Source organism: Erpetoichthys calabaricus, chromosome 4 (assembly GCF_900747795.2).
Source record: "Erpetoichthys calabaricus chromosome 4, fErpCal1.3, whole genome shotgun sequence".
In the NCBI taxonomy this organism is placed as follows: domain Eukaryota; kingdom Metazoa; phylum Chordata; class Cladistia; order Polypteriformes; family Polypteridae; genus Erpetoichthys; species Erpetoichthys calabaricus.
The window spans coordinates 316,047,714-316,069,047 of record NC_041397.2 but is presented as its reverse complement, the minus strand read 5'-3'; the positions used below and the strand labels follow the sequence as shown (position 1 = coordinate 316,069,047).

Genomic DNA, 21,334 nt, shown 5'->3' with positions numbered 1-21,334 from the left:
TGATGTTAACTGATCTAAATGGTTTTCCACAATTACACTCGACTTACTGAAAGTATCTATAAATTCTGAAACAGGTTTGTTATCACCTTATTCAATGGAGGGGTTCATGGACGTCAAATGGCAATGAATAGAAGATGAATTAATGTAAATACGTGAGCTGCCTTCCGCAATTAGTCATCACATTTTGATGGCGACTCTAAGTGGGGATGATTTCCGAACAGATCTCTTATGAGATCCTTCCACAGTATCTCTCAAAATTATTTAGTTCAAATTGGTTATAAAGATTTCACTCCTCATCATTTTTTTATTATTAATTATTTTGATGAGTCTTTAATTCGGATCAAACTCGGGCTAGCACTACGCTCAGAATTTTAAAAGCAACCACCTTAGTTAGTAGAGCCACTGACAGCGTCTTTTCTTCGTTTTTTCTGCTCCACAAAATATTGTAAAGTATTAATAAATGAAATATTTCAATACTTGATCGAATAATAACATCTGTGCTTTAAGGATTTCACCTTTTTTTTCTCAAATGTGCTTACCTATATCATGGCAAAGTACAGGGATAAACCTTTATTTTCCATCTACTCCGTTTTAATTAAGTCAGACCATAGAAAACATTTAAGGGTATTAAATGTGATCTCAAGAAAAGATGAGGGTTAATTATAATAGTAATAACAGGAGCGATTATAATGATACAGTGCAAAAGTAAATACTAATTGAAAGAGCCGGGAATCCATGAGTGAGGCGTCTTATTTTGTTTAACTCTTACTATCGTATAGTGCATTGCTGCCTGTCGGCGTTAGTTATATATATTGTGACAGATAGGGGGCGCTGTCGTCCCCTTGAACCCTCAGACCACACGTCAGACGCCAGGTAAAAGTCCAAATATTTAAATTTATTATTATAATAATGTGAACAAAGCACCCTCCACTCCACAATACTCAATAATCAATCACAATACACAATCCTCCACTCCCAGCAGCTTAGTCACCCTTCCTCCCAACTCAGCTCAACTTGCTGCGTTTTCCCAGAGTCCTTTATAGTCAGTGAAGTGCTTCTTTCTCTCAGTCCACGTGATTTCATAACACTTCCGGGTCAGGTGAAAACTCCTTCTTTTCTTCCTCCCAGAAGTACTTCATCAATTCCATTCCCGTGACTAGAAAGTACTTCCGGGCTATAATAAAAATCCTCGTGCCTTCCTGCAGCATCCCCTGGAGGCCCCCATGGTATCCAGCAGGGCTGTAATGTAAAATTCTACTGTCCATGATGCCCTGCTGGAACTTGGGGCACCTCTATGTTGCAAGAAGGGCTCCACCTGGTGGTGTGGGGGTATTGGCCGGGATGAACTGCTGGCCATATACCACAATATATATTTATATTTTTTAGACATCAAACACTAGAAGCTGCTGACAAACCCTTCTCTTTGTTGTTAGTCTGTAGCAGCGAAAAAAGTAAAAGCCATAAGAGTTGTAACAGACGTCATTGAAGTGGATCATGAGTTTGTGGCCAGGAGGTGTCAGTAGAGAGGCGAGTATCAAATACTTCAAAGCTTTGATACGATTTCTGACACAAATGCCTCAAACGTTTTGATGCTTCATGAGGCTTCACTCCGCCTATCACTACCCCTGGCCGCTGAAGGCAGTCTTGTCTTCACATTGTTTACAGCTCGGGAAGTTAAAAAGTAGAAAGATGCAAAGCTGTTTTCCTCATCTCTTTTACTATCAAGTACTGCCAACTCAAAAAAAGTTACAATGTGGTAGTTTCCGCGACAGTCACGTGGATGAATAAATAAAACTTCTCTGTCAGAACGCACCTGGCGGCAGACGGCTCAGCACTGTAGTCCAGAGAGGAGGGCTGGGAGAGGGCGATGCGGGGCGCACTTCTATGGGATAGATCGGATTGTTTATGTTTACTTCTTTTCAATATCAGGAAAATAACTCTCACACAAATACTAACAATTTGTAAAGACAATATAAAAATGGCGTCCACAAACAAAGTGATTAGTTCCTGTATTATAATATGTTCTGTGGTCATACATAATTTCCATATCGCGTGGTCATACATAATTTCCGTTTCAAACGCAAAAAGAATTTTATATACTGTATATAGATTAGAAAAAATAGTTACAAGATGATTTGTGTAAAAATAATATTCTAAATAAAGGTCAGACTTTAGTAGATGTTTTGATACAGTTTTAAATGGAAAATTAACCTACCTTCAGAAATTGGAGTGTAAAGTGCTGGACAGAGAGCTGACAAAAGATAAAGATAACAGGGCAACAGGGAGTAATTAGGCATCTGTCCTTGCATCCTTACTTTCTAATTTATATTGTAGCACTGATTCAGATATCATTAGTAAATATGTGAAATTTACAGGTGTATTTTAAAGTGGACAGCCAGCAGACAGTGTGGGGTCTGAACAAATACACACAAACACACACAATAAACCTGGACAAAACTGGGCCAAATCTTGGAAAATTGTGTTTAATATAGAAATCTGCAAAATACTATGTACAGGTGAATGTGATGCACAATACTTGTCACAGCCTCACCAGGACTTCATTCCTGATCTGTTTTTCTTTTTGTTTTAGTTTTGTTAATCTTCTTCTTATTCTGCTTATTTTTATTTTTCTTCTTTGTTAATTTTTTTTGCAATAATCTTTTGTTTAATAATTAAGCCAATTTTATGTTTTCTTCTGTGATGACCTGGTGTCCAAGGATCACCCTGGTCATCCCCCAATTTATGGTCTCCTACATAAACCAGTGTCCCTCTCTAGATGATTAAAATAAAACAAAATATGTAAAAAGTAAAAACTTTACTTTTCTTTGTGCAAAGAGCACATAACCATCAATTTTCGACTCACTTCTGTTGGTTCCAGTATCTGCTAGTTTCTCTACTTTCCCTACAACTTTATTGAAACTCTCTTTTTTAACTCCTCCAATTATTTGGAAACAACCATTATTTCTAACTTACATTTTAATTCATATTTTTAAATATTCATCCAGTCTTAATAGTAAATTCTAAGAATACTCTCATAATAACTTGCAATATCTGAAATAATCCATCCATCCACTTTCTAAAGGCACTTCATCCTGAGCAGAGTCACAATGCAGCTGAAATCTATCCCAGCAAAAAGTGGGCACAAGGCAGGAACAATATCTGGACAGGACATCAGTGCATTGCTGGGTGAAAACACACACTCTCACTATGGCCAATTTAGCTTTGCTAATCCACCTGACCTACATGTTTCACACATGTTGTTAAACTGTGAGGGAAAACCACATCACCTGAAGGAAACCCACCCAGACATTGGAAGAAAATACAAACTCAATTTATACAAAAATGCATATATATACTGTATGAACGTATTTATCATACAGTTTCTTACTGTCTGTCTGTCATAATTTATAAAATCCTTATTTATTTCCCCAAATGTAATTAAATGTTGGAGTGATCCCTCTTTTTATACCTGTGCATAACAAAGCAGGCAGTACAAAGCCTGCCTCTGCATAGCGGCTTGAATTTAGACCCCTATGTGATGTATGAGGAAGGTGACATGGCCAACAGTTCAAACAAGAACAGAAAGAAACATACATGAACAAGAATCATACATGACAAGGCAATGAAGCACACTACTAAAGAAATGTAAGATAGCCATAAACATTGCTTAAGCAATACTGTTGACAGGTCATTTTGAATTTGAAATGCCAAATCCATAAACGTAGCTACTGTGTTCACCCTCAAAAGCTGGCTCATGGTGTGTGGTTTATGTATCATATTGCAAGTTTATTTCCTGTAATATCTTCACATAATTAGCATAGAATTATTTGTTGCAGCTTATTAGTCCCTTTATGTTGAGCCCAAATGGGTGGGGCCTCCCAAGGCCACCAGTGAGCATCTAATTTGGGATGCTACCAGCCAATAAGAGCACTCCAGACGATTATGTGCCCATGTAAACACAGATTTTTAAGAAACCAGGTTTTGCCTTAATCAGGCTATTCATGTTAATCCAGTTATGTGCGTGCATGCAATCACACTGACTGTTAATGTATATTTCTGAGAAATAAAAGCAGATCCAAATTTGTCCTTGTTTCCATTTAAATGTACATATCAACAAAACTTAAAAAATAATTTATTACTGTTTTTCCACATGGTAGGGAAGAATGTTTACTTCTTTGACTGATAATGTAGCTTTGTAATTGTTTTTATGTGGCATCAAAGTGTTCATAATGATATTCAGAAAACCACAGCTACCATGTTTTCCCAAAAGTAAGACTGGGTCTTATATTAATTTTTGCTCCAAAAGATGCACTAGGGCTTATTTTCAAGGGATATATTATATTTATTCATGTACAACAATATTCATTTATCCAAATACAGTCATGTCATCTTCTTCTGGAATATCGTCATAACTCTCCACAAAGCCGCATGCTTAAAGCGTACAGAAGAAGATATTAAGAACTTTTAAGTACAGAAATAACTAAAGTTTATCAAGAAAAGCTAAGTTTAGAGAAGATACATTTTTTCCTTTTTTTTGCCTTTTATTCTATGTATGTAACTATTTTTTCTTTTATTCTTGTGTGGATTATTTGCTTTTAACTTTCAATAAATAATTTTAAATTGAACTTTTGGACTGAGAGATTTCTTTCGGCATGTGTTTTACCCGTGCTCGATCTCGCCTTATACTTTGGCGGCTACACTTGATATCACTTTCATGATGAAATGCATTAAACTGTGTATGTTACATTTTACAGATAAATCGTTAACTTTGTTTAAATCATGAATACTGCTAATAGTTACACATATGGGGTGGCACGGTGGCAGAGCGGTAGCACTGCTGTCTCGCAGGGAGTCACGTCCCTTGTGATCCCTGCCTGGAGTTTGCATGTTTTTCCTGGTGGGTATCCACAGTGTGCTCAGTTTTCCATCCAAAGACATGAAGGTTTGGGGATTCGGTGAAGCTTCAATGACACTTGTGTGTGTGTGTGTGTGTGTGTGTGTGTGTGTGTGCGCGTGTGTGTGTGTGTGTGTGTGTGTGCGTGTGCGTGCGTGTGTGTGTGTGTGCGCGTGTGCTTGTGTTCACCTTGCGATGAACGGATGCCACTTTGCTTTAAAGGTGAGAGCATAAACCGTTTACCATATATTCCATCTGTTGGAATGACACATGCAGTGCATTTTATTATTACATGGATTGCAAATTGCATCCCAATAGATGGTGCACTGCAAATGTTAATGTTGACTATGCTGAGGTCTATGTTGATTACTTAGATTTTAACTTGAGTTGATTAGATACGTAACACAGGTAGTTAGTTCATAAAACAGAATGCACAGAGAGCTAATTTTGTTTTTTTCTTTTTCTTTCTTTTTCTTTTTAAGTGCTATCTGAAGACGTTGTTAGAATTCCCGGAAACAATGTGCTCCTCCCTTGTGTTTTCAGTGCACCAAAGCCACTAGATGTGCAAACTGTCGGTTTTGCATGGAAAAGGTTGCCAGATATAAACATGCTTAGTTTCTCACTTGGGAAAATCAACATAGCCCCTGGATATGCAGGCCGTATTTCGTTATACAATGATCAAATAGCTAAAGGAAATTTTTCACTGGAGTTGTTAAATATCCAAAAAACAGACGAAGGGGATTATAGGTGCTACCCGCCTCCAGATCAACCACCACAAGATGTCAAGCTCACTGTTAAAGGTAAGTAGCACAATGCTGTGTAGCCAGACAAGGGCTGCAGAATTTGACAAGTAAGTGTTGGGAAGTCAGACTCAGTGCTTGCTTGTATGTACTGTATATATGTAAGTAAAGCTTTCATGAATTTTGGAAAGCATGCTTTAGAAAACAGCATTGTAAATCTATCTACAAAAACATGTTCCACAATGTCCCATGACTTTATTTCAAGTAAGTTCCTTTGTGTGGCCTACTCTGTCATCATTATAAAGTTCCAGATTTGTATCCATAAACTGTACTCTAATACTCTTACAGTATTTTAAGGGAAGTTCAGCGATCTAAATGCCTGATAGTGAGGCATGGCAAGTAATACTTAAAATAGATTCAGAAGGTATTCTGACTCCTTCATTTTTTCATATTTTGTTGCAACCTTAAGCTTAAATCATTTAAATTCATCTTTCCCTAATCAATCAACACTCAGTACCCAAGAATAACAAAGCAAAAGCAGAATTTTAGGAATTTCTGAACATTTATTAAAATTAAAAAAACTGAAATATCACATTAACACAAATTTTCAGACCCTTTGCTTTGGCTCAGATGTACCCCATTCTATTGATCATCATTGAGATGTTTCTACACCTTGTTTGGAATCCACCCATGGTCAATTCAGTTGTTTGGACCCATTAGATAAGGCACACACCTATCTATGGAAGGTCTCATAGTTGAGCAAAAACCAAGCCATTAGGTCGAAAGAATTTCCTGACAGGATTGTGTTGATGCACAGATATGGGAAAGGATGCAGCTCTTGTGGTTACCAAGAGCAGAGTTTCTTTCACAGTTCTTATTTAGAATAAGTTTGGAACAACCAAACCAAACAAAGCAAACCAACTCTTCCCAAACTTGGCTGCTTGACCAAACTGAACAATCTGGGGAGAAGGACCTTGGTAAGTGAGGTGACCAAAACCCAAAGATCATTCTGGTTGAGCTCCTGAGAACCTGTGTAGCGATGGGAGAAACTTCCATAAGGGCAACCATCACTGCAGCACTCTACTTGTCTGTGCTTTATAACAGAGTGGCAAAACAGAAATCTCTTCTAAGTAAAAGACACAGGTAAGGACTCTCTGGCTGTGAGAAAGAAGATTCTTTGATTTGATGATGGTTAGCATCATGTCTGGTGGAAATAACAATAACCTGCAGAATCCTATTCCAGTGGTGAACCATGATGGGACATCATCATGCTGTGGGGATGTCCTTTAGCATCAGGAACCATGAGACTAGTCATGTTTGAGGGAAAGCTGAACAGAACAAAATATGGAGATATGCTCAATGAAAACTTCATACAAAGTGCTCTGGACCTCAGACTGGACCATGGTTCACCTTCCAACAGGACAAAGCAAAAAAATACACAGGAATGGCTTATGGACAACTCTGAGTTACCCAGCCCAATGCCGGGCTTGAACCTAATTGATCATCTCTTGAAACTGAACTGAGAACTGAAAATAGCTGTCCAGCTGACAGTCTCCATCCTACCTGGTAGAGTTTGATTAGATCTACAGAGGAGAATGGCAGAAGATCTCCAAAGCTGGCTGTGTGAAGCTTGTAGAGTCAGATCCAGAAGACTTCAGGCCAGAATGGCTGACAAACATCAATGGGCTATTCCAGTCTTTCTGGGGTATTGAAGGTTGCTTGATGTGGGGAAAAACTAATTTACATGATTTTAGCTCAAGGTTGCTATGGGATATCATTTGTACCATAATGAAATAAATAAAATGACAAACATGAAATAATCACACGAAAAAGTACAGCAATATATATAATTGTCAATAAACTGTGAAAAAATCTAAAATTAAATAAAATCAGCTATTTTTTTATAAAAAGTCATCTAATTATTATGTTTTTATCATTAATACAGGTTTTCTTTCAGAAAGGTCTTATTTTTAAAGACTGTTGTTATTTCACAACATGACTTTTCCAGTTCCAAATGGCTCATTTAATGAAAGCACTCTTTATGTCAAAATACCGGCTTTCATGATAGTTTCATCACATGTCAATCAAGACAAAGGCAGCCCAGCTGAACCTGTTCCTATTGGTCAATCTTTAACTGTTGAATACATTTCCCTAATCATAGGTGGTAGGCAGCTAAAGACTTGATATCACTACGTCCATTCCAACGAACACGGAGGCACATAAAAGTTGGAAAGCTTACTTGATGCTATTTTGGGATGGATACACAATATGTTGGAAATGCTCAGTTGTTTCAAAATGCTTACAACGATGAATAAGTTGTTGAGAGTTTAAGACTGACTGAGCACCATGTGCTCACAGAATATGTCCTTGAAGAAATCACAAAGGCAGGTATTAATGCAGAGGCTGGAAATTCCAAGTGACACACTTCTAAATGACCGTCTGTGTGGACACGGCACTCAGTTAAATCTCAGTGCTGCAGAACTGTTTTGATAGCACAAATTGGGAGGTGTTCAGACAAGGAGCATATAAGGAGAATTTAACATCAGTCGTTCTGGATACATACAATTTTGAAAGGGCTCCCCAATGAGACACTGTGAATTGACTGTTATCTGCGTACCCTGCTGAAAGAATGGGACATGGCTTTTAGGTCAGGAGACACGCCAGTTTTCTATAAGAGGTACATTAGAGAGATCAAGAAGAAATATAAATAGTACATAGAGGAATATTGTGAATAACTACCTCCATAGCATGTGGAAGGAAGTAAAGGTACTGACTAATTATAAGAGTGATACAGTGCAGCCATCTGAGTACACATATCTCCCTGATGTTCTAAATAGGTTTTTTGCTCACAATGAAGGAGGAACTGCCCTGCATATTGCATCTTATGTAGGAGAGCAGTCACTGGTCCTATAGCTCCAATAGGTAAGATCCACTTTTCAAAGAGTTAATGTCCACAAAGCTACCGGACCTGAAGGAGTGCCCAGATGGAAACTGAAGGTGTGTGTTATCCAATTTGCGTGTGTGTTCACAAACATATTTAACCTCTCACTACAGAAGGAACATGTCTCCATATGTCTTGAAATCCTCCATTATTGCTCCTTAACCCAATTTTAAATGGTACTCTCGGACATTAGATCAGTCATACACCCAGGTCTGGACATATGCTAGTTTACATATCAGGCAAACCATTCAATGGAGAACACTGTCTGTACTATGCTCCACACAGAATTATTCCACTTAAAACAGCCAAACACATATGTGAGGATGTTGATTGTGAATTTTAGTTCAGCATTTTTTACTGGTAGTACCCTGAAAGTGTTTGGTAAATTAAGCCACTTTGGCTTGGACACTTCAGTCTGCTCTTGCGTGCTGAACCTTCTCACTAACAGAACACAGAGTGTTAGAATAGGAAGACGTGCAGTACTTCCTCCTGTGACGATCCGGGTCCTGCTCCATGCTCCCATCTCTCTTTAGAGAACCTATTGAACCCGACAATGAGGACACCAAGTGAAGCAAGGAGATGGTGTAAAGTGCAGAAGTGCTTTTATTTAAAACAGTCCAAACCAAAAAGTGTTCAAAACAACAGTGTAGTGTTCAAATCATTTCAATAAATACATAATCCATAAAATTAGGTGCAATGTGGAAGTTAAAATAATCCACTAAATAAATCCATTAAAAAAATGTTAAACAACAATAATGACCGAGACTCGGGTTCCCAAGCGACCAGGGCGCTCATACTGGGGAATCAACCTCCCAAGCTTTCGACTCCCACTGCCTTCTGCGGCCTTATGCGGCAAGCCGTCGTCGATCGTGGTCACTCCTGCTCCTCTGAAAAACTCAGCAGGAGTGACCCAATCCATCTGCCCCCGAGTGCCAGCCAAACACCCCACTAGGGCTCACTTCCCAGCTGCCAGTCATTATTACAGTGAGCCTGCTCTATCTCTCTCGTTTGCTTGCACCTACACTTGCTTTTTCTCCAGTCTTCTGCCTTTTCTCCTTTTTAACCTCCGTCCTTTTCGTTTACTGTCTCCTCACCGCATTTGCGCTTCTTCTATTTATAATGGGGATGTGGCACAGATACGGCAATTAGCAGCTTCCGACATCAATTACGAACATGTGCGATCCCACACCTGTACACTTCAGTGTGGAAACACCCAAGCCCGTACTGCGCCTGGGAACCACTCTAGCCACACTACCATGCCTCCTCTTTAAGCTACGAGTGTGGAGATTATTTATTTAAAAACTGGCCTTTCCATCTGAGCCACTGACCTGCTATATCACACCTCCACACTTATCCTGAACACAGCATCTCCACAGGGTTATGTGCTTAGCCCATTGCTTTTCTCCTCATGCAAGACTGTACCCCAATACACCCCTCAAATATGATTGTGAAATTTTCAGATGGCACTATGGTAGTGGGCCTGATTTCAGATAAAGTTGAGACAGTCTACAGGATGGAGTTGGCACACTTGGCCAAATGGTGCATTGATTATGCCGAAGCAGGCTGACACGGCATAGGGTATCCTCATCCCCAGTGAAGGCTCTCAGAGACTTCAGAACAGATAGCAGAATTAAGCTTTATTGTATGACGTGCATACAGACTCACTTACGATGGAACAATGAGCCCCCAGCAATGGGTACCTTTTACTTTTATTACAATTCTGATCATTTGAGTCATTATTTTTCCTCATCTGACTCCTAGCATTCCATTGCTCTAGTCCTGCCCCTAATTGATTCTATCAATAATTCTTAGCTGAGGGGGTCTCAAACCCCGCTCTGTCTATCTTATCTGTTCGATAAGGACTGTTCTTGCTTGCTACTATAATTTACAGCCAAAGAGTTCATATTCTCTCTCTAAGCGAGGTGCTCATCTTTCTCCAACTCTCCTGCATTTCTTTGACTTAATAAACTATTGACGGTCTCAACCTCATACAGAATAATAAACCATATATTGGTTATGTGTTTTTAATCCAAACTCTTACATCTTAATGCTTAGTAAAATATAGTGTCTACTTTTCTCATGTGTTTATAATATTTTTCTAATGCATCGAGATTACCAATTTTAAGAATACAATTTTCTATAATAACAACCTAATCCTGAACACAAGTAAGACAGAGGAAATAATTGTAGACTACAGGAGAACAAAAGTGAGAGCCCACCTACCCCAATACACACAGCACGGAAAAGTAGAAATGATACATAGGGAGTGTGAAGATCCTAAGAGTCTACATATCAATGGATTTTACATGGTCTCTTAATAGTACTTAATTAACTGGGAAAACTGAAAAACACCTGAATTTTTTCAAGACGTTGAGACAAGCCCATCTACCCCAAATGCTTTTGAAGAACTTCTACCACAACACTCTTGAAAGTGTTCTGGCCTAGGGCTCAATTTTATGGTATGCCAGCTACACAGCTGATGATTGCAATAACCTCGTTTAGGTGGTGAAAGCTGCCCAATGCTTCATTGGGGTTGTCCTCCCAAACCTCAACAGTGTTTACACTAGTCAACTGAGGAACAAAGAATGGGCCCTTGATAGGGACACAACACATCCAGGAATTCATCTATTTGACCCATTACCATCAGGAAAGTGATATAGGGCAATCAGATCCTGTAGTAACAGACTGAGGAGCTCCTTTTTTGTTGAGGGCTGTGTTGTCCATCGTCTGTCCCCTGACTCAAGGACTGCCAGGCACCCCCTTCCATTGATTAATGGACATGTCAAAGTCAAATTCACGAAGCCAGTTCAGGATGGGAAAAATGCCTTTAACCGGCACAAATGTGACGCCACCCAGTACAAGGAAGGAGATGACTGAATTACAGATGCTGATTGCACAACAACAACAACATTTAATTCTATAGCATATTTTAATACAAGGAATGCTGCTCAAAGTGCTTTACACAATACAAAAGAAGAGTTGACCTCCTTAGGTTAGACCTGAGCATCACTTGGGTTGTATAGAACACTAAAAGCATTGGTCCCAAGTGTCACTCGCACTCTAAACTCAGTAAAAGGAAGTCTTCCTCTCACCTGGCAGCAAATTAACAATCTGAAGAATTGATGCGTGTTTATCTACTTATTGTACTCGTGGCAAAATAAGTGCTTTCTTAAGTTTTAGAAAATGTACACATGGCATAACATTTGAGAGCATTTGGGTTTAGGGATTGGATTATCTGTTTTGAAAGTTGGAGCATTTTTAATATTTTATTGACTTAACTCTTTTAGGGCTGATGTAGACTTTTGTCAAAATTCAGGAGTAGAGGACGGTAATCAGCTGTAAACTGCAACAAAACTTACTCTTATGTTTTAGTTTGACTCTCTTTGCTAGAAGGAAAGTTACATGGCTTTAATAATAATAATTCTTTGCATTTATATTGCGCTTTTCTCACTACTCAAAGCGCTCAGCAATTGCAGGTTAAGGGCTTTGCTCAAGGGCCCAACAGAGCAAAGTCCATATTGGCATTTTATGGGATTCGAACCAGCAACCTGCCGATTGCCAGTGCAGATCCCTAGCCTCACAGCCACCACTCCACCTTTAAACCTCGATTCCCTACACATGCATGGGTAGCAAAGAGCAAACAACCTCTAAAATGGTACCGACATCTGGCGAGAGACTATAGTGAATGTGCAAAGCAAAATACTCCGTGGACGCTTTACGTAATTTCGTTGAATATGATTCTGACTCGTTGGACTCCGAGTTTGAAGCAAGTGATCTGGAGATGGATATCAAAAACGAAAGTGAGGTACCAGCATCTGATCGGTCCCTAGCTGATCGTGGTGGTGAACACTTTCGTGTAGCTGATGTGCCTACAGCAGTATTTGCCTGGGAGGACCACCACTTATGATGACAAGAGGTACAAACCAGATTGTGTCACACTGCGACCGCCACCCACCTGCTGTGTGGAGACAGCCAGGCAGCTGGCTCACCATGCATCCCTGCTGACCACCGAGGTGCCCCCACACACTCACTGAGATGCTGAACATGCGCCAACAGCAGCCACAGCACATAGCAACAGATGTTTTATATTGACTTATGTGTGAAACAATTGCTTTATGTGCTTTTCAGAAAACTCAGTTTTTTGGAAAAAATATTCAGCTATCAAAGAGTTAATAAAAGAGACAGATATCACATTCTTCCTTAAATATTTTGTAACGGTGTTGTCAGGAGTTGCTCAGACTGCCATGCCACTGTTTGTACATGCAGGACTTTTGAGTATGAAGCACAGGCATGCTGTACTGACGACAGAGGGTCTGTTTTGCCAACAAGTTCAAACATGCAATAGACAAAATACTGTATAAAAATATGCAAGTTAAAATAGACAGATTTAATTAGTGTATTTGGTAATTATTAGCATCTTTACATTACCTGAAGCTGTAAAAATAATTTCTGAGGGATTTTTAGGATTTATTTTAGTACAAATTGTGATACGTGAGACACTCTCTTACACCCAAAAACATGAGGCTGGGTCTCAATCTTCAGAACGATCAGCTTTATTAACAGCCTTCAAACAGGAACAGCAAGCGTATTTATTGAAGCGGGAGCTACCACTCTATGGCACACAAACACTGCAAGCAAGCAGTGACTTCATTAGTCATTCTGCCTCGGCTCCCTCCTTCAGTCCAGGTACTGATAATCCTCCTCGTCAGGTTGGTCTCACGGCTGCTGATTTGTGATCGGGATTGGACCATTCTGGAGGAGTGGAGACAAAGAGAAATTGGGCCAGGTCATTGGCCGAATTAAAATAAGCCCCCCCCCGCCCCCTTTCAGTGATCGGTCACTGGCAGAGGGATGCTCTACATGGAGAGCTGTGAGTGAACTTGTCACGGTGATGAGTTTTCTATGGCCAACGGACACTCTACTGTGTGATGGGGCTGGAAAGGCGCTGTTGAAGCAGGACATGTAGTGCGGCGGGGTTGCGTCACTGTCACAAAATGTTAGGATGCACAAGGTACCCCAGACCACCCACTTGATTCCACCTATTCTTCTAACAAGTCTGCTAAAATGTATTTAGTGTCTCAAAAATGTATAGACCAGTTAAAATCACATCCTTCAACAAAATCCAACATACAGTCGATTCCCTTCACTTTTTTCCACATTTTGTTATGCTGCAGCCTTGTTCTAAAATAATTTTTCCTCATATCAAGCACTTAAAACCCCAGAATGATAAAGTGAAACCTGGATTTTAGGATTTTTTTAAAATTTATTAACAAAAAAAAAAAAACCTGAAATCTCAAGTTGACAAAAGTATTCCTATGACACTTGAAATTTGACACATGTGCGACCCATTATATTGATTGTCATGGAGATGTTTCTACACCTTGTTTGTAGTCCACCTGTGGACACTTCAGTTAATTGGACCGAACTACATAAGGCATACATCTGTCAATATGTGGTCCCACGGCTAACAATGTCTAACAGATCAAAATCTAAAGCCATGAGGTCAAAGCAATTGCTTGCAGAGTTTAGAGACAGGATTTTGTCGAGTCAGAGATCTAAGGAAATGCCTACAGCAATAAATGTTCACAAGAGCACATTGGCCTTCATATTTCTTACATGGAAGAAGTTTGGAGCAACCACAGTTTGTTCTAAAGCTGGCCACCTGAGTAAACTGCGTAATTTAGGAATATGGGGCTTGGTAAGAGAGGTGACCAAGAACCTTAGGCTTACTCTAAATGATTAAAGAGAACCTGTGTGGAGATGAGAGAAACATTCAGAAGGGCAATCTGGGTTTTATGAAGAGTGGCCAGACAGAGGCTTCTCCTCAGTAAAAGATACTTGCTTGGAAATTGCAAAAAAGGCATCTACAGGGCATGGGTTGGCAGGGACTATGATTAAAAGATTCTCTGGAGCGATGAAACTAAGATTAGAGTCATGTCTGGAGGAAACCAGGCACATCTTATCACTAGAAAAATGCAAATTTCAACTGTGGAACATGGAGGTGGCAGCATCATACTGTGTGGCTGTTTTTTAGTGGCAGAGACTGGGAGATAAGTCAGCATTGAGGGAAAAGCAAAATGAGAAAAGAAGAGAGATATCCTTAAAGAAAACCTGCTCCAGAACAGTATGTACTTGAGACTGGGCTTCCAACAGAACAATGACCCTAAGCACAAGCTAAAGACAATACAGGAGTGACTCAGGGACAGCTCTGAGAATATCCTTGAGTGGCCCAGTGAGCACCCAAACTTAAACCCAATGTAATATAGCTGGAACAACCTGGAAACAGCTGTGGTCTCCATCCAACCTGACAGACCTTTTTGATATCCACAGAGAAGAATGTCAGAAATTTCCTCAATCCAGGTGTGCAAAGCTTTTCTCATCAGACCCAAGAGTGACTCCCAGTTGCAGTCACTGCCAAAGGAGCCTCAATGAAGTAATGACTAAATGCTCTGAAAAACTTGTGTCGATGGGATAGTTCAGCTTTTTATTTCTTTACACTTTTCAAAACATTCTAAAATCCGTCTTTTGCTTTGTCATTTGGGGGTATTAAGGGTTGCTTGGAAAAAAAAAGAATATAAATGACTTTGGCACAAGTCTGCAACATAACAAAAATATGAAAAAAGCGAAGGGGTCTGAAGACTTTCTGAGTCCATTGCCAATGATAGACTGGATCATGAAGTGAGGGCAATTGTGGAAAATCCACATCTTCCACAGAATGAAAAGGACAATGTGTATGAACAAGTGATGAATTGTTATCAAGAATCTGAGAAGACACCACTGACTTTATTTTTGTCCAAGTAGCATATAGAAATACAGTAAGTGCCTTGGTGGTGTGTTTGGGGGGAAGAAGAAGCTGAAATAGATTCAGTTTTACAGACATAATGGAAAGTGTGTCTCAGAGGAACATAGGAAGGCTTACAGTAAATCTTAATTTTTAAATGAAGCTCTCTGAGCCGTCAATGGAAGCAACCTAATGGTCAAGGAGTAGCCTCAGACTCAATGGGTGGGGTACATTTTTTAAGCTATGACCAAATTCTATGGAACCTCTAAATAAATATGACCCAAAAAAAAATAAAATAAAACAATTTCTTGTTGGGTGGTGCAGCGCTGCTGCCTTGCAGTTAGGAGAACCTGGGTTCTCTTCCTGGGTCCTCCCTGCGTGGAGTTTGCATGTTCTCCCCGTGTCTGCGTGGGTTTCCTCTGGGTGCTCCGGTTTTATCCCACAGTCCAAAGACATGCAGGTTAGGTGCATTGGTGATCCGAAATTGTGCTTGGTGTGTGTGTGTGTGTGAATGTGCCCTGAGGTGGGCTGGCGCCCTGCCCGGGGATTTGTTCCTGCCTTGCACCCTGTGCTGGCTTGGATTGGCTCCACCAGACTCCTGCGACCCTGTGTTAGAATATAGTGGGTTGGACAATGACTGACTGACAATTTCTTGTTATCACACAAAAATATCTAATGATATGTGAAAATATCTTGTGACAGGATAATTTCTCATGCACACGAGAAGTAACTTTTTTTGTGCTGAAGATACATTTTTATCCAATTTCAGAGAAAACGTTTGAGAAAATATGGGTCAGAATTTATTTTTATTTGATGCATATTATTACTTTTAAACAATGTCAATTTTGTTTATGTTACAGTTTCTTTTTAATTTAATTTGATTTTAATTTAATTTTATTTTTATATTTTTTCTTTCTTCACCTTGTAAAGCACTTTGAGCTTTATCATTTGTATTAAAGTAAAAGACCATTTCACATTGTTTAGATTTAGAACTGCACTACACCACATTTTTGCATATTCAGTCGAGCTCCTAGTAAATCTTTGAGATGGTTGCGCTTCTGTCTTTGTCTGCGTAGTTTCTCAGTTCTGAGAGTGATGGCTGATAGGCTGACTGATGTTGTCCTCCACATGCAACCATGCCCTGTACTTTGTCTTGATAGCAGTTAGTGCTGAAAATGTGGACTCACAAGACAAACTCTATTTAATTATCATCATATTTCCCTTTTTAGGTGAACTTAACTTTTCCTCGCTTCACAAAATAGACACTTGACCCACAAATCTATCCATTACTTAAAAGTTTTCTTTTTTCTCCAATCTATCCAATTAGCTTCAATGTGACTGAGCTAAGCAGAGTCATAAGTGATTGACAGTTAGATATTCAAAATGGGTGATTCAAGACTTCACACTCATTTTTATTGGCTCACAGCATGGGAGTGACTGGCACAAATGTACGTCTCTATGCTTATACTCATGGATTGTTCAGAGAGTCTCAGACTGTGTTAAAAAGGTCAAGCTTTTAAATTGCTGTATTGTTGTTTAAAAGCTGATGTACAAGTCAGAGAGACGCATGGTGACAGCTAGTCAGATTTTGATTGGCTGTCAGAAAACAGGGTTTCTGGGATAGGCTGATGCTGTTGCGCTATCTGAAAGGAGTCTTTGTTTTGTAATGCTGCTTTGGTTGGTTTAATAAAGGTCATTATTTTGCATTCAAGTTTTATATCTTGTGGAAATTGTTTAAAATACAGAGAATAAAGAGGAAGAGAGTAACCAGACCATTAGTACATCAAGTGTATCCATAGCAGTAGAGTGTTGTACCGTGTTAGCCATAGATTGATACAGGAGAAAGGAGGGTGACATGACACCTTTTATTGGCTAACTAAATAGATTACAAATGCAAGCTTTTGAGGCAGCTAAGGCCCCTTCATCAGGCAAGGTGTAACAAAGAAATTGAAAAATACTCTCACTTATATTGGGACAGCAAAGTGATTTTTTCTTTCATCTTTACAACCTTTTTGTTCAAATGTTAGCAAAATTAACAAACCTTAGATGAATTAAACCTGAAAGAAGAGAACAATTAACTAATAAAATGTAGAGATAAGATAACCATCACTAGAGAAAGTCATGTAAGTCTCAATGCATGCTCAATAATCCAGGTAAGGAAACTCTAGAAAGTTGATTCAGTTCATCTGGACATAGTTTTTTTTTTTCCGATACGTTTCATCACTCATCCAAGTGACTTCCTCAGTCTCACTTGACTGCAGGTTTCTCCAACCTTATAAACAGTACCTTGGCCTAATGATTGAACTAGCACCATTGACTAACAATCAGAAATAACAACATAGCAAATGTGGAAGCAGAGCAACTGCTGATAAAAGTTTTGGCATGTGTCAACAATGCTAAGCCACCTGCACCCAATATCAGTATTGAGGAGAGGAAGACTCTCATGGCACTTAGTAAGGACGACAGCATCATCATCCTTTCGGCAGACAAGGGGAGGTGCACAGTGGTGCTAAACCAGATGGACTATCATGAGAAAATTTTTGTCTCTGCTTAGTGACAAAAACACTTATGAACTCCTAAAATGAGATCCAGGTAGTGGTTACAGGACAAAGGTGATAGATTATCTCAAGCAGTTAGTGCATGACAATGCTATTGACCAGACCTTATACCACAGATTATACCCAGGAGAAGCTACACCAAGTCTGTATGCTTTACCGAAGATACATAAACAGGATGCACCATTAAGATCCATTGTCTGCATGATCAATTCAGGTTACATGTAACATCTCAAAGTTCCTGGCCGCTGTCCTCAACCCGTTGGTAGGCAGCTCAAAACACCATATTCAGAACACTTTGGATTTTGTGGAGAAGGTGAGAGATGTCATTATGGAGGCAGATGACACTATGGTCTTGTATAATGTTACATCTCTATTCACTTGTGTTCCAGTTACGGAAGCAGTGGAGGTGGTCCATAAGAGACTATTGGATTACCCCACACTCAGAAAAAGGACCACTCTCAGCCTCGACCAAGTGTGTCTGCTCTTGGAACTGTGTTTTCAATCCACATATTTCATATACAAAGGCCAGTACTACAGGCAGAAACATGGGTGCGCCATGGGTTCCTTAGTTTCACCTATTGTGGCCAATCTGTATATGGAAGAAGTGGAATAGAGGACGCTATCATCCTATCCTGTAACACCACCGAGCCATTGGTTCAGGTATGTGGACGACAACTGGGTGAAAATCAAATCTCAGGAGGTACCACAATTCACTGACCACATCAACTCAGTGGACAAACACAACCAGTTCACCAGGGAGGACATGAAACGTGACAGGCTAGCTTTCTTAGATTGTGAAATTTCCATCAGCAATGGAGGACATATGAAAGTTGATGTGTACCATAAACCAACGCATATGGATCAGTATTTAAGGTTTGACTCCATCAAACCATCCACTAGAGCACAAAATAGGTGTCATCAGGACTCTACAACACAGAGCAAACATCATACCCACAGACACAGTGGCTAGGGAAGCAAAAGAACACCATATCAAAAAGGCCCTGAGAAAATGTGGTTATCCCAGCTGGACTTTTGTTAAAGCAGGGAAAACACCTAAAGAACACTCTAAGCAATCCAGGAGAGAGGAAGGACAACCACTGCCTAAGTGAAAACCTTTGGTGATCCCTTATGTGTCAGGAATATCGGAACAGCTGAGACGCATTTTTTCCAAACACCCGGGGCCTCACGTATAACGGCGTGCGTAGAACTCACACTATAACGTGGCGTAAGCACAAAAGCGGGAATGTGTGTACGCATAGAAAAATCCAGATGCAGGAATTTGTATGTATGCAAACTTTCACGTTCTTCCGCTACATAAATCCCGATCAGCGTGAAAGGTAACGCACGTGCACGCGCCTTCTGTCCCACCCCAACTCCTCCCAGAATTACGCCTCTTTGAATATGCAAATCAATATAAATAGCCCTTAAGCTCAGTGTATTTATAAAGCCGCGTCAGGAATGTGGATCTAAGAAAGAAAGGGTGACCACACAGGAACAGTAGCACTGCTTTGATGCTGGGTGCCGCCAGTCTGCAAAACCGAGCGGAGAAATTGTGTACGCCAGGGTATGAGGTACCGTGGAAATATGCGTGGCTTTACGCCAAGTTTAGGTTTAATACATCGCGATTTGAGTGTGAAAACGTTCGTACCAACATTTCTGTGCATACGCACCATTTATACATGAGGCCCCAGGTCTTGTTGGCTTTTAAACCCCAAAACACGCTACGGCAAAAATTGGTCCACCCCAAGGACCGGGTACCCCGGCACAGACATTTAAGTGCCAAGAGGATTGCCGTGAATCATACATCGGGGAAACCACACAACCACTGGCGAAGCGGATGTCACAACACAGAAGAGCAACCTCGTCAGGCCGGGACTCCGCAGTCTATTTACACCTACAGGACAGTGGTCACTCTTTCAGTGATGAAGATGTGCATATCCTGGACAGGGAGGAATGCTGGTTTGAGCGAGGAGTCAAGGAGGCCATTTATGTGAAAAAAGAACAACCATCTCTGAAACGAAGAGGGTGCCTAAGGGTACATCTCTCACCATCTTACAATGCGGTGATTGCAGCCATTCCCCAACTCTCTGTGAATGGTACTCATGGCCATTGATCAATGGGAATACAAACTTATGCTTAAATTCAATACTCTACAAATGGTCTGAATAGAGACAAGAGTTTTATGACCAGATATGTGGACTAACAGACTGATTGACCAGCTGACTACATCAGAGGCCTATCTTACAGACAATGAACTTCAAAAAAACCTTACAGGACTTTCTCTAGTGATGGTTATCTTATCTCTACATTTTATTAGTTCATTGTTCTCTTCTTTCAGGGTTAATTCATCTAAGGTTTATTAATTTTGCTAACATCTGAACAAAAAGTTTGTTAAGATGAAAGAAAAAAATCACTTTGCTGTCCCGATATAATCTAGAGTATTTTTCACTTTCTGTATTCCACCTTCCCTGATGAAGGGGCCTTAGCTGCCTTGAAAGCTTGCATTTGTAATCTATTTAGTTAGCCAATAAAAGGTGTCATTTCACCCTCCTTTCTCCTGTATACATCAAGTGTATGTGATATTTATGAATTACTTACCTTTACTTGACATGTATCACAAACCTCACTTTGAGAAACACTGCTGTATGCAACTGTAAGATGCATTGATGCACTATTTGTGTATTACCAGGGGATGATACTGCTTTCCATATTTTAGGGGTACTTTATAATTTTAAATGATGTTGTATAATGTACAATCCTGTCATATACTTATTTATTTCTTTATTTATATATTTTTTGTGTCATAGAACCTGAAGCTTCTCCTGTAGTCACTGAAAAAACCAAGAGTTCAGGAGAAGAACCTGGAAACACTGCTGTGAATTTAATTCCACAGAAATATGTTGCATTCCTCATTTCTTCATCATTTCTACTCCATCTTGTGGGATGAGTGTCAGACGTAAGTTGTTATTAAAGGTACAGCAGATAATAATAACTTGAATGATATATACTGTATAACAGTACGCAATTGTAAATTGTGTGATACAGGATATGGCCAAAAAGCGTGTGGATTCCTCTCCAAATGTTTAAATTCATGTGTTGCATTGTTAACTGATGCATAAAATCAAGCGCCTAGCCATGCAGTCTCTCCTGACAGACTGAAGAGTTTAGTTACTTTAAACATTGCACTGTCATAGTATGCCACACATCAGAGCACGAAACTTCTGTTCTGCGAAATCTAGCTTGGGACAATTAATGCTATTATTGTGAAGTAGAAGTGTCAAGGAGCCATGAAGTGGTACATAACGCAAACTCACACAGCGAGGTTGTTGAGTGCTGAAGTGTGTGAAAATGGTCTGTCCTCTGTGGCATTACTCACAACAGAGGGCCAATCTGCCTCTGGAACAAAGTCAGCACTAGACC

The 21,334-nt window shown here is 39.8% G+C and overlaps 2 protein-coding genes across 8 annotated transcripts in view; one reads left to right on the top strand and one right to left on the bottom strand.

Annotated features, from left to right (window-relative positions):
• The window catches only part of LOC114641108 (CD276 antigen homolog), a 722,545-nt gene that overhangs the window by 636,561 nt on the left and 64,650 nt on the right, over positions 1–21,334 (bottom strand). The gene's annotated exons all lie outside the window — the stretch shown is intronic.
• LOC114641109 (CD276 antigen homolog) overlaps positions 1–21,334 on the top strand; it is a 745,815-nt gene that overhangs the window by 721,066 nt on the left and 3,415 nt on the right. For both annotated transcript variants that reach the window (XM_051926025.1, XM_051926022.1), the window contains exon 4: positions 20,722–20,870. In XM_051926025.1, the coding sequence (XP_051781985.1) occupies positions 20,722–20,861 (140 nt within the window). In that variant the 3' untranslated portion in view covers positions 20,862–20,870. The remainder of the gene's footprint in view (positions 1–20,721; positions 20,871–21,334) is intronic.